Below are 12936 nucleotides of genomic sequence, written 5' to 3'. Positions count from 1 at the left end.
GTGGGCATACACAATGTCAGACTCATGTTCATGTATGTGTGTGTGTGTGTGTGTGCATGCACATACCCCTTCACAGAGACCCACACCCACATAATTAAAAAGTGGTTTTTTTTTTTTGTTCACCTGAGACAGGGTTTTTTGATGTAGCCTTGGCTGTTCTGGAACTCACTTTGTAGGCCAGGCTGCCCTCAAACTCAGAGTGATCCATCTGCCACTGCCTCCTGAGTGCTGGGATTAAAGGCGTGCACCACCACGCCCAGCAGTTTAAAATGTTTTTAAATCTTAAAATAAATTAACAAAGGTACTTCTTAAAGGCTGTTGCAAGGTTTGATCACCTAGCTCCGAAAAACCCTTAGCTACTGATACTGTTCATCACCCGTACCTTTTTACCACTTTTGGGGTTCCCGACCCCACGGGGGATTCCTCTCAAGAGTTGGTAGAGCTTGGGTTCTGACGGAATGCAGAGGTCCCAGCAAGGAGGCATGTGCTATAGTCGCATAACTGCCTGTGAGTTAGGCACAACAGGAACCCAGAACTCTTGCTTGAGGCCCCACATCCTCAGCCTTCCACCCAATTCCCAGATACTATTGGTTGCTCAGTTTCTCCAGCCTTCTTACTGCCTTCCAGGAACAAGTCAAGTCCTGTTGAGTTGGGTCTATTTCAGGTCACAGTGTAATCTGCCTTGTGGTGCTGATCGTATTTCTGGGGCAGCTTCTCGAGGCTTTGAAGAGTGGCAGCAGCCAAGCCTGCTGTAAAGGGGCTGCAGGCCGTTTACAAGAAGCCTTTAATGCCCTGTGGTCACGGCTTCCTTAATGGGGATTTCCCTCCCCCTGCTTTTCCTCTTTCCCTTTAATATGGTTCCTGGTTTGGCTTTCCCAGTGCGGTTTGGATTCCTCACGGAAAAGTCAAAACCGTAGAATGTCTTCCAGGCCTCCCCTCCCTCATCCCTGTGGGCTGACTAGGCCCAAGTACAGAACAGAAGTGCTGCTCAAGAAAGCCACCCTTCCAGGGTTCAGAGAGGCCAATCTCGGGCTGCCCTGCACAGGAACAGCCAACTCCTGAGCCTTGTGAAGGGCCTAGGGGCCTCACCTATAGCGTGGAGGCCTTCCTTCCACCAGCCAGGAGAGCTTCGATCAGGTGGAGCCTTCTCCTCCCCTCCCCTCCCCCAAGCCTCTGCACTTCCTGGAGGCCTGAAGTGCATCTCCTTTGTCTTCCACTAGTCCCCACTACAGCCCTGTAAGACAAGGAGAGGTACAGTTGGCTTTGGGATGGAGGCTAGAAGAGGAACCCAGGTCACCTCCACACCGCCTTCCTCCCTTCCCCCGTCATCTTACAGGATGAGAGAGGGTAGGGGTGCCACCACTGGAGGGTAGGTCTCTCTCTAGGCTGCCCTTCATTTCCTCCGTTCTTCACATGGTCCGTCAGGGTCCCGCTGGGCACCTCTAGACTTCTGGCTGGCTTGGGTGGGAAGCCAGAGCTCTAGCCCAGGGACACCCGTCATTTTATCAGTCCTGAGAGTGGGCTCCCGGTACCAAACCTCAGCTTAATGACGAAGGCCACTTGACACAGCATCCCCCACAGCCACACACATATGCACCTGTGACATAGCAATTAAGTGACAGGCAGCCAGAGAAGATTAGAGACGGAGAGGCAGGAGCACCAAGGACATTTCCCCCACGAGGAACGGTGTTAATAAATCACCTTTTGTCTTCTTTTTTTGTTTGGATTTTTTGGTCCAGTGTTTCTCTGTGTAGCCCTGGCTGTCCTGGACTCGCTTTGTAGACCAGGCTGGCCTCGCACTCACAGCGATCCTCCTGCCTCTGCCTCCCGAGTGCTGGGATTACAGGAGTCTGCTACCACACCGGCTACGGTTTTTGCTTCTTTGCAAGGGTATCCCATGGTGGAGCTCTTGCTGGTGGACAGACACTTGACTCAACAGAACATGGAAGAAGGGCACTTGGGGCAGATGCTCAGGTGGGGACGGGGGGGGGGGGGATGTGTGCCAGCAGGTGCTTACTGGAGTGCGTGCTGTATGACGGGCTATTCTGGGCGGATCACGGGGGCAGACTGGGGAATGCGCTGTAGACCACGAACTGAAAGATGAGAGATGTACAGACAGGAAGCAGGTCACACTCACCCCGTGTTCCGGTGATCCTGTCTCACCCATGCAGGGCTAGTGACTTCTGCTGTGGTGATAGGGAAGCCAGAGGCCACTGCAGCCTCTTCCTGCAGGACCCAAGGTTCCCTACGGTCCCTTCTGCTCTGCTTTATGGCACAGCTGGGCTCACCTGAAGGAAGCCTTAGCCAGAAGTGGCAGAATGGGTGCCCTTGGGCACAGCCTTTGGTGATACAGGGGAGCTAGTGGCTCATCACCGCCAGCTACCCAAGTCTCCAGCTTCTGAGGGAGACCCTGAGGGGAACTCTGAATTCACCTTCTGCGGCGGCCCCACAGGACCAGGCACCAGCTGCCCACCGAGAGCCCCTGCCTCCCAGCTTTGCCTTCTTCTCTCCCAGGGATGTTCACTGTGCTTTCTCATGGGTGACATACACTAAAACCCTTGTTTCTGGGGCTGCTGTGGGTTGAACAGCCTGAACTAAGGCCTCAACTAATCTTTCACTTGGACCCTGACAGAAACACGACTGAAAGGTCCAGAGATAGCCTTGGACTCAGAAACAGCCACATCTGCTACTGAAGCGGTGGAAGAATCTGCCTCTCACCAGCAGTCTCTTGACTGTGTCACTCAATAGGCCTTTATTGAGCTCATGCCGTGCCAGGCATTTTTTTTCCTTCTCAAAATAAGAAAGTTGGCCACTGGGGATGCCAGGCTTTCATCTTCCCCAATGTGCGCTGTGGGAAAGAGAAGGCTCAGGGCTGAACCTCGTTGGCTCAGATTGGGTCCTGCCCATGACTGAACCAATCACTGTGTCTCTGTTTGACTAGGCTGTGCCATGCTTACCTGCTGCCAGGCGATGTGGTTAGCCTTATTGGCAAAGATCTAACATGGAGGAGGTTTTCTCCAAAGGACAGTGGGGCAGATGGGACAGCAGATAGGTGTATCAGCTTCAGGTGTGCCCTTCGGTCACCTGCTGGCTCCGTGGGCCCCTTAGTGTGTCATCTGTGCTATAACACACAGCAGCATGAGCAGGTGCCTCAGGAATGGGTGATGTGTTGTGTTGTGGATATTCTAGAAGGAGGAAGATAATTTCCAGCTATGAAATCCTCAAGCAAGGCCTTCTGAAGAGGGGATGGCCATTGGCTCCGGACACTGACCCCCACTGGGCCCAGAGGTCTCAGTGTATAAGGCCTTGAGCATTAGACTAGTGAGTTCTAAGTTTGACAGGCTGGATTGAGGATGCAACTCAGTAGCAGAGCATTTACAGTGTATGTGAGGGGCTCAGTCCCCACCTTGGGAATTCTGGGATAGAACCATCTGCATTTACGAGACTGGAAAAGAACCATCTATTGCTCTACTCATGATTGAATGTGACCATGTGTTGATGTGTTTGTGATGACTGAACACACTGACTTGTTCTTTATGACTTCGAGAGACCTGAGGGACCAGGACTTCCTGTAGGCCTTGCCCATACCTATTGGGGGATGGCCCAACCCAAATGGCTGCAGGCTTTGTGTTCAGAGAGGCCAGGGGACAATCTGACTGGAACATCCATAGTCTCTAGGTGTTTGCCTCATCCTGGAAATAGCCACCACCTAAGCTAAGAATAGGAATCCCGAGCCTGGCTAGCAGAAAGGAATTCTGATCTCTTAAGGAGGGGCCGGAAGACAAAACATAGCATATGGGTTGGGCCTCTTCTCATATTTACTTGTGAGGTCACTACAAAGCCACACCCTAGCATTGGGCATTGATCTTGCCACAGACCCAGACAAGGTGAGCTGATCGGGTTGTTCATACAGGCCCAAGATGGCAGCCTCCAGAGAGAGGCCTTGGGCCCTCAGCCTTGGGCGCCTCCTGCCCCCTGGGAGAGGTGACAGCTTCTCTCTTGCTTTGTTGGTAGTGGGCTGATGTGGTACACACAGGGACCAGTTGAAAATCCAAGGGGTGAGGGAACAGGAGTATCTCAATGGCAGCTTCAGCCAGAATTGCTGCTCACCAGGCTCTCTTTCCAGGCAAGATCCTCTTCCGGAGAAGCCACATCCGGGACGTGGCTGTGAAGAGACTGAAGCCCATTGACGAGTACTGCAGGGTAAGGCTGGGGCTGGGCTGAGGGAGGAGGCCTCTTCCACTTACAAAGGAAGATGTCTGTACAAAACCCACCTGGGACCTGGTGTTTCCTGGCTGGGGTGGGAGATGCAGAGTGACTTCACTGCTGGGGCTAGAGCATCGTCTGGGGCAGAGGGCGAGGGCTCACAGCCAAGGCTCTGCCCCTTTCAGAATGCATCCATGTTTATAAAGTCTTGGTTAAACCATTTCTACCAGCTTAGGAGCCGAGTGCTGAAGGGATGTGGGTAGGAGGAGCGGTTTTTTGTTGTTGTTGTTGTTTGTTTGTTTTTAATTTTGAGTGTGGCTTGACTCAGTTCTGAGCCCAGTGGCATCTGGAATACACATTTGCTTATTCACATATGTTTTAATAGATGCCAGTGTACGCTCTGGTTGTTCTGTGTGTGTGTGTGTGTGTGTGTGTGTGTGTGTGTGTTGTATATACACAACACCAAAATAACCGATGTCAAAGAGCAGACAGGAACAGCAGTATGTTAAAAACCAGAGCCTTTGTGCTTGTGTTTTGGTTTGGTTTTGTTTGGGAGGCGTGGTGCTCTCTGAACCCAGGGCCTCTCTGTCCTGTCTTTTATACTGATTATAGTGCAGGCCCCCTGGAAGACGCTCATTAGTGCTGTTGGTATACGGGCATCCAGACTGTTTGGGCTCAGAGCCCTGTCTAGCTCTATGCGCCCACTCCACATTCTCAGCCTGTTTCCAGGCTGTTCTAGGAAAGTGGGCGGTTCCCCCATTGTGGGAGCAGAGGGAGTTGGTGTGCTTTCGGTACCAGTGTAAGTGCTGCTCAGAGGGAGCATTCAGCGGGTGCCCTTTGCGATTACTACAGAGCACAGGCAGCTGTACTGAATAAATAAGTGAACGTTTTAAATGTATTTAGAAGGTGCTAGAGAGATGGGTCAGCAGGTAAGCGTGCCTATTGCTCGTGCAGAGGACCTGGGTTTAGTTCCCAGCACTCACACGGCAGCTCACAACTTCTTGTGCCTCCAGTCCAGCGCCCTCTTCTGGTCTCCAGACACACATGCAGACAAAACACCCAAACACATACTATAAACAACCCCCCCTTTTTTTAAGTATTAAAATCAAGTAAAAGACTGGGGTTGTCTCCATGGTAGAACACTTGCCTATTAAGTTCAGTACCTTGTACTGAAAAAAAAAAAAAAACTAATAAGAATAAACAGAAAGCATTAAAAATTTACTGTTATTTATGATACCACTGACTTCAATAGAAATAGAATTCCTAGTTACACTGGGCATAGTGGCACATGCTTGTAATCCTAGTGGGCAGGAGGGGATGAGTCTAGGACCAGCCTGGAATACATAGAAAATCATGTCTCAAAAAAGCAATGGTTAAAGCTATGGTGTAATGGTAGAATGTGCCCAGAGCCCTGGGTTTGACCCCACAGTCTCGAAAAAGGAAAACAAATCTATAGCTCACTAGTACCTACTGTGGAAGGTGACTCAAGGGAAGGAGCTGGCAAGTAAAGGCACATGCCAGCAAGCCTGAAAACGTGAATTCAACACCCCTGTGGTAGAAGGAGAGAGCCAGCTTCGGCATGTTGCCCTCTGACCTGCACACGTATGCCACGGCACATGCACAGCACACAGGAGGGAGGGAAGGAAGAGACAGAAATGTTGAAAGTAAACATTTTAAATTTATTTTTATCTTATGTGTATGAGGGTTTTGCCTGAATGTATGTCTGTGCACCCTGTGCATGCAGCGCCCATGGAGGCCAGAAGAGGGTGTTGGGTCCTGGGATACATGGTTGTGAGCCCACATGTGGGTGCTGGAAATTGAGCCTGGGTCCTCTGTAAAAGCAGCCAGTGCTCCTAACTGCTGAGCCGTCTGTTCAGCCATAGATGTGTGTGTGTGTGTGTGTGTGTGTGTGTGTGTGTGTGTGTGTGTGTGTTTTAAGAATTCCAAGGGGGAAGTGGGAGGATGACTCACTGGCTAGGGATGTTCGCTGTGCAAGAATGAGGGCTTAAGTTGAAATCCCCAGCATTGATGAACAAAGCCAGATGTGGCCTCATGCACCTGTAACCCCACGCTGGGCAGATCAGACACAGGAAGATCCATGAGGCCGGATTCTATGAGAAAGTCTGACTCAAAGGAGCAAAGCAAAGAATGTTAGACTAGGACACACAGCTTGATGTCTTTCCCTCGCCTCTGCACATGGGAGTGTGTGTGTGTGTGTGTGTGTGTGTGTGTGTGTGTGTGTGTGTGTGTACACTCCCAGGGAGGGTGTAATCCTATAATCCTAATGATCAGGAGGTTAAGGTAGGAAGATGGAAGAGGCCACCCTGGGCTGACTCAAAGCAAAGAATCCTAAGGAGGGAAGAATAGCAGGTCGTTTCATCTAACGCACACTACAATGAGAAGAGCTGGAGTCTGGTCCAACAGGCTTGAGCTGTGTGACCACAGGCAAACGGCAATGAAAGCCACAGTCCCCCAGGAGCTGAGTGAGAATGTACATCACTGTTAAGTGACTTCGGAAATGCTGTCCCTATACTGAGCTCTTACTGGTAAGGTCCCTTTCTGTGATGGTTTGAATGGGAATACCCCCTCCCCCACAGGCTCATATATTTGAATACTTTGTCCCCAGTTAGTGGAACTGTTTGGGAAGGATTAGGAAGTGTGACCTTGTTGGAGGAGTGTGTCACTGGGGGTGAGTTTTGAGGTTTCAAAAAGCCCATGCCGTTCTCAGTTCACTTTCTTTCTCTGCCTCATGGTTGTTTTCTGGAGATATGGGCTCTCAGGCACTACCATGTCTGCCCGCCTGCTTCCATGCCCCCCACCATGGTGGTCACGGGTTAATCCTCTGGAACCATGAACCCCAAATTAAATGCTTTCTGGTATAACTTGCCTTGGTCATCATGTGCTGTCATAGCAATTTCAAAGTAACCAAGATACTTTTTGTTTCAAGACTTTATAATTCTAATATTTTATAATGAATCATGCTTGGCGACACAGATGTTTAAGTCACATCTGGCACAGTGGCACATGCCTACAACCCAAGCACTTAGGAGGTGGAGGCAGGCAGACCGGGAGTTTAAGGCCAGCCTCAGTTGACTATACTAAGCTGTCTGAGACCCTCTCTACAGATTAATAAAGAACCAATCCTACAAATTTTAAATGAGAACTGAGTTCTTAACTGTCATTCCTTACCCTCCAGGAAGACAACTGGTCCTTCTCCTCCCAATGAAACCCAGGTTTGAATTCTATCCAGATTGGCCTGGGTCACATGCTCTGCCTTATTGTAAATGATGAATGAATGGCCCTAAGCTAGAGATCTCTCTTCTTCAGATCAATATCCTTTTTTTCCTCATTAAAGTACATTCACTATTTCTGAGCTGATGGCTGCGGCCAAGCTTTTTACTGCTTTAAGAAGTTAAATAAATGAGCAAAGTTAATGGAGACCACAGAGACGGGAGGAAGCCTTCCAGCTGTAGCTTATGGCTCTGATCATCCTGACCCTGAGCTTCCAAGCCTGTGGCATCCTGATTGTGGGTCAGCTGGAGGAGGAAGCCCACAGCATCTTACCTCCTGGGAATCAGGTTTTGAACAGGAGAGCTACAGTCATGGGATCTGTAAGAGGGGGGCCTTCTGACCTTATTAGCATGGATAGGAGCATCCCAGAGTGGGGGCTGTTGGCTAGATCAGGAGTTCACCATCTGAATGTCATCTCCTAAGGAAGACTTTATGAATGTGTCAGAGCAGGCCCATGCAGGCTGGCCTTTAATCCTTCTGAGTTAGAAAAGGAGGTCTGCCTGGCTTGGTACACGCCTTTAGCCCCAGCACTCAGGAGGGGCAAACAAGCAAGCAAGCTGAGGTCTATGCTGCAGTTGCCTGAGAGACCCACTGACCCTTCCAAGGTCAGTGAGGCATACCCCGAGGCCATGCTCACTGCTGGGAGGTGCTTTCCACTACTCTGCCATCAGATGGTAGGATCTGTGACCAGCCAGGGTCCTACCCACCACCACCAACCTCACAGACAGTGCCATGAGCATTTCATTCCATGGCTCCCCTTGTCTGCCCCTGCCCTTCTGTTCATTTGCTGTTTGATTCAGACTCTCACTGTGTAATCAGCCTCAATTGCACAGGCAACTCCTGTCTCAATGTTGTATGACACTCTCCTTTGGGAAGTGAGAACAAGTGTCTGCTCACCCCAGATAGGGACAATGACAAAGTATGGATGTTCCCACAGTCCAACTTGGCGAACCAATGAGTTTTAGTGAGGTTGCCTACAGGAATATGGGTGAGGGCTTACTCATAGGAGCAGAAATGACATAAGACAGCCACCTCAGCAAAACCCATCTCAGCATGGGTGACAGCTCACAAAAGCTGGAAGCTTAAGTAGTTGAAGAACTTCTTTTCCAGATAGCTCAGTTGATCGAGCCTCTTCCAGGCAGCTTGGCTGGTCGACGGTCCTTCCAGGCAGCTCTGGGGTCTGAGAGCCTCTCAGCAGTCCCTACAGCTTATGTATACTTGAGGGAGGAAGGCGCCTAGTGGTTCTGATCGGTTTCAGGGACTTCCTGAAGCCTTTACTTCTGTGCTTAAAGCTCCACACAGGGTGGAATGTTTCACCTCCACTTGGAAAACATCGTGTTAGGTTCACCCCCTTTCTAACATCCAGGTCTTAGCTAGCTTCACTCCAGGGTGGAACGTTTTAAGTCAAGAGGATTCTGCTGCATAACGCTCAGCCTTCTGAGTTGCCAGGATGATAGGTATGACCTACCATACTCATCCTGAGCCATTGCTATTCTCCACAGCTGAATGGAAGTCTCTCTCGCTCTCTCGATCTCTCTTCCTCCTTTCTTCCCTTCCCCCACCCTGCTCAGTATGACCCATCTGCCCTGGCACTGGGTTCTAAGGAAACAATCTAGGAGTGAAGCAAGAACCAGAACCCCTGGATCAGGTTAGGACAGAAAAAGTGTGCACTGGTGGTTCATCAGAGGAGAGCAGCGCCATTCCCCAGCCCAGGGACCCTACACCCTGGCCTTTCTTCATTCTCAGTGGCCTCACCAACCAGTCACCAAAAAGCCAAGGTGGAGGGGCAGGAGCCATTCAGGAGATAGCTGCAGGAACTGAGCAGCTCAGAGGCTGAACTGTCCCCATTTCCCTCCCCTCTACACACTCCCACTCATTCCCTCCCGCCGGAACACAAGGGTGTGAGGGCAGACTCATTAACCCTTGACCAGTGCCTGAAGTCAACCCTATGACCTCACCTGGGTATGGAAAGGCTGTCAGAGCCATAGGTCAGACAGATACCTCCCTAATGACTATGTACTGGCCCTGGAGCTTAAGGACCTTCGGGACACCTCGTAGATTCTAGTGAGGAATGCTGGAAGCAGAGAGCCTGGATCCTGGCTACTGTCACAGAATGATGCTACTGACTGGCTAGGCAGCCCTAGCTGCTCGAGCCCCGCTCTCCTCAGACCAGTTAGCCTACCTAGACTTTAGTTTCTTCTGTGGAATTAGAATCATGGTCACAGCCTTTCTTTCTGAGTTGATAGTTCACATGAGCCAGACTCCTAGGATGCTCTGATTGACAGCAAGCTGGCCTCAGCAACATTCCTGTGGAATGTCTTCGGGCTTTGCTATGCTAACAAGCATGGCGATGGTCCAGGCCGGGAAGGCAGGGCCTTTAAGGTGCCATCTTATTGTACTCATGGAAGTAATTTTAATCCGGGATTCCAGAACTAGGCTCTCCCCCTCCCCCCACCCCACACACCTCATCCCACCCCTGGAAGAACTGATAACCAAAGATGACATGAGCTGCCCAGGGTCACACACAAATGCACAGCTGTAGTGCTGGGACTGGAGTCAAGGGCTCCTGACACATTCTGGAGTTCTTGCTGGTGCATCATTGCTTTGACCTAAAGAACGGCAGTGATGTAACAGCTACGATGTACCCAGAGTTTGCTCAGTGCCAGCCTAGCCAGCCTCTGTGCTGGGCTCCTCAGATTCGTCACCACTTAACGGGTGACAGTTCTACTGTCAAATCCAGCGTGTTGAGCTCGGAGAGGGCAGGTAAAGCATTCTTCATCTCACAGGGGCAGGACTTACACCGGGGCTGCCCGGCTTCACTTCATACATGTCAAGCACCATGAATGTCCTTCGGCAGAACCCAAGACCTGAGCTGGGACCCTGGCCCCCACTCTACCTTGCTCAGTGTGGCCAGGCTTGGGTTCCTGCTCCCTAGTACCAGCACTTGTATGGCCTGGGGACAGGCCATTCAGCACCAGCCACTTTTGTTAAGTGGTTTTGGCCAGAACTAGGCTGCTCCAGGCTGGGAGCCTCTGTTGTCAGCCAGCAGTCAGGATGAGCCCTTGACAAGCTCCCTGCAGGCTCCCTGGGACGTCAAGATGTCACTGTCATTCCACCGAAAGACTCCTTTGTCTGTGGCCCACGCGTCCTCTGCCCCAAGCACCACTCACTCTCTTTGGCATGAAGAGCCCTCTGTTTTAGGGGTGGAGGCGTCCAGTAGGGTCCAGGACCCTCCCGGCCAGCTGACTCTTGCTTTCCACTGCATCACCTTTCTGAGGTCATCCTGACAGGGACTGCACACAGGCCCGCCCTGGTGATGGCTTCCCTTGGTTCGGCCTAACTCGATCCTTAAAGCCCGCCCTGGGAACCTCTGCCCGCCCCCCAACGAGCCCTTTCTGTCCATGCCTGGCCCCTCACCTCTTTCCTTTTTGTCTCCTGCTTTCCTCTCTGTCTGTCCCTTGCTCATATTTTTTTTCCTTCCACCCTTCCTTGGGGAGAACACAGAATGTGCCCCGTATGTTAGGTGAGGACCAGATGGCCTTTGGGGACCGCATTCACCCACCTTTGGCATTTTGAGCACTTGGATCCTGCCACTTTCTCCTTTTACATCTCCTTCCTCACAGCAGCTTCTATGTCCCCATTATAAGCAGAGGCAATGTGCCCCCTCAAGGGTATGTCCTGCCTTCCTCTTCCAGTGCCACACATACGCACACTGAAAAGCCCTCCTGTTGTCAGGTGGCTGGAGAAATTGGCATCGGAGACAATGCCCAGCAGAGCTCTTGTTCATTGCTGTTCGTTTGACTTCTTTGCAGCTTCCTGGTTGTTGGTGGGGAGGTTGGAGACCTTTGTAAAGCCACAGGCTCTAGGGAAAACTGGCTGGGAGTTAAAGGAAGAGTTGCAAAATGCTCTCATTTGCTGAGGTCTGCTCTTGTCAAATCTTGTCCCATCTTGCCTGGGTGTGGATTTGGCATGAAGAAGTGCCTCTTGGTTGGATACCTAATGCTGGGTAATAGAGTTGGGTTGTCTGACCAGCTCAGAAAGTTAAACTGTGCAACTCAGTTGTGGCCGCACAAGGCCCAGGGTGCTTTCTTGGGCCTCCCTCTCTGTCTTTGGGTATCAGCTTCTAGACATCAAGCTCTATTGTTTGCTCACTTTTCACTCATCTGTTCTTTCATTCAGATATAAACTGAATTTCTGCCCTGAGTTGCCATCAACAGAATGGACTAAAGTCCCTGTGTGCACAAGGCTTATATTCAATGTCTTTCCAGGCCCCTCGAGTGGCCAGGGTGATGTTCACCATGGATCTTCCTCATCGTCATGTGGGGGTGGGGCCATCCTGAGGATTTCCAAGGGACCACTCGGAACTGATCACTGGACTGCAGGGGCCTGGATGGAGCCTCTGAAGTAGGTCCTGGTGTGGAGTTCAGGGACATCGTAGCTCCCCCCTTTTCTCCTGGCTCTAGCCCTCTGTTTCTTTGGCCTTGACCCTCTGCCCTACTTTGACTGTGTCCTGTCTGATCCAAGAGTCTCTCCTTATTCCAGTATTTCTCCCATAAATGAGGGCGGGGCCCTGCCTTCCTCCCCACCTCTTAGTTGGGACCAGGCCTAGACCCCCATGTGTCCTTGGCTAGAGAGGGTGAACGCTGATCTATTCTTATTCTCGTTCTCCCTTCAGCGGGAGACTCCAACTCTGGACAACAGTCCTCTCGGCCCGTTAATCGTCATAGGAGTCCTTCTCTCCATCCTTCAGCCTTCCAGTACTTTCGTCTACAAGGACTTTACTCTGACAAGTCCTGTCCAGCCCCTCCCAGTTTCCTTGCCCCCTGCAATTGAACTGTTCTACCTTCATGCAGCTTCCACAGCCACCACACGTGAGCAACCCCACCTCAGAGTTTAGCTTCTGGGCCCTTCCTGCCATCTCATTTCCATTGTTGTAGGTCCTGTCTGACTCTGTCACAGCACATATTTGTCCTCTGTTGCGTTTCTCAATTTGCCACTAAGAACCAGCCCTGCAGTCAGTGTCTAGGAAACACAACTGTGCAGTCCAGGTGTGGCTAGGGAAAGGTGAGGCTTGTAGGGTGAGCGCTCTCCTGATAGGTTAAGGATCTGGACTGTTCTGTCGGTTGGTGAGGGCGAACCCCACCTTGTTAGGTTAAGGGCCTCAGACTTAGTTTTTTAGTAGGATGAGATTCCTTCAGGGCTTCTGAGGAATGACCAGCCCTGCCGCCCTGAAACCTGAACTCAGTGCTCATTGCTTATTGCTTGGTTAACTTCTGCTTCTTTAATTGACCGTTTGTTTGCACAGCGTATTAATTACTTTCCCGTTGCTGTGAAAAAAACACCATGATCAAGTCAGCTTACAGAAGGCAGGGTTTATTGGCCTTACAGTTCCAGAGAGTCCACCACGGCGGTCAGCAGGAGGCACAGTGGCTGGAGTGG

At 51.1% G+C, this 12936-nt stretch overlaps 1 protein-coding gene across 4 annotated transcripts in view; it reads left to right on the top strand.

Moving 5' to 3' along the window:
* Sh3pxd2a (SH3 and PX domains 2A) overlaps positions 1-12936 on the top strand; it is a 203561-nt gene that overhangs the window by 89375 nt on the left and 101250 nt on the right. For all 4 annotated transcript variants that reach the window (XM_055591630.1, XM_055591631.1, XM_055591629.1 and 1 more), the window contains one exon: positions 4127-4203. In XM_055591630.1, coding sequence (XP_055447605.1) covers positions 4127-4203 — 77 coding nt within the window. Of the gene's footprint in view, positions 1-4126; positions 4204-12936 lie in introns of those variants that run through there.

This window comes from Psammomys obesus, unplaced genomic scaffold (assembly GCF_907164565.1).
Source record: "Psammomys obesus unplaced genomic scaffold, mPsaObe1.curated_primary_1811, whole genome shotgun sequence".
In the NCBI taxonomy this organism is placed as follows: Eukaryota; Metazoa; Chordata; class Mammalia; order Rodentia; family Muridae; genus Psammomys; species Psammomys obesus.
The sequence above is the reverse complement of the archived record's forward strand: the minus strand, read 5'-3'. Positions and strand labels throughout refer to the sequence as shown.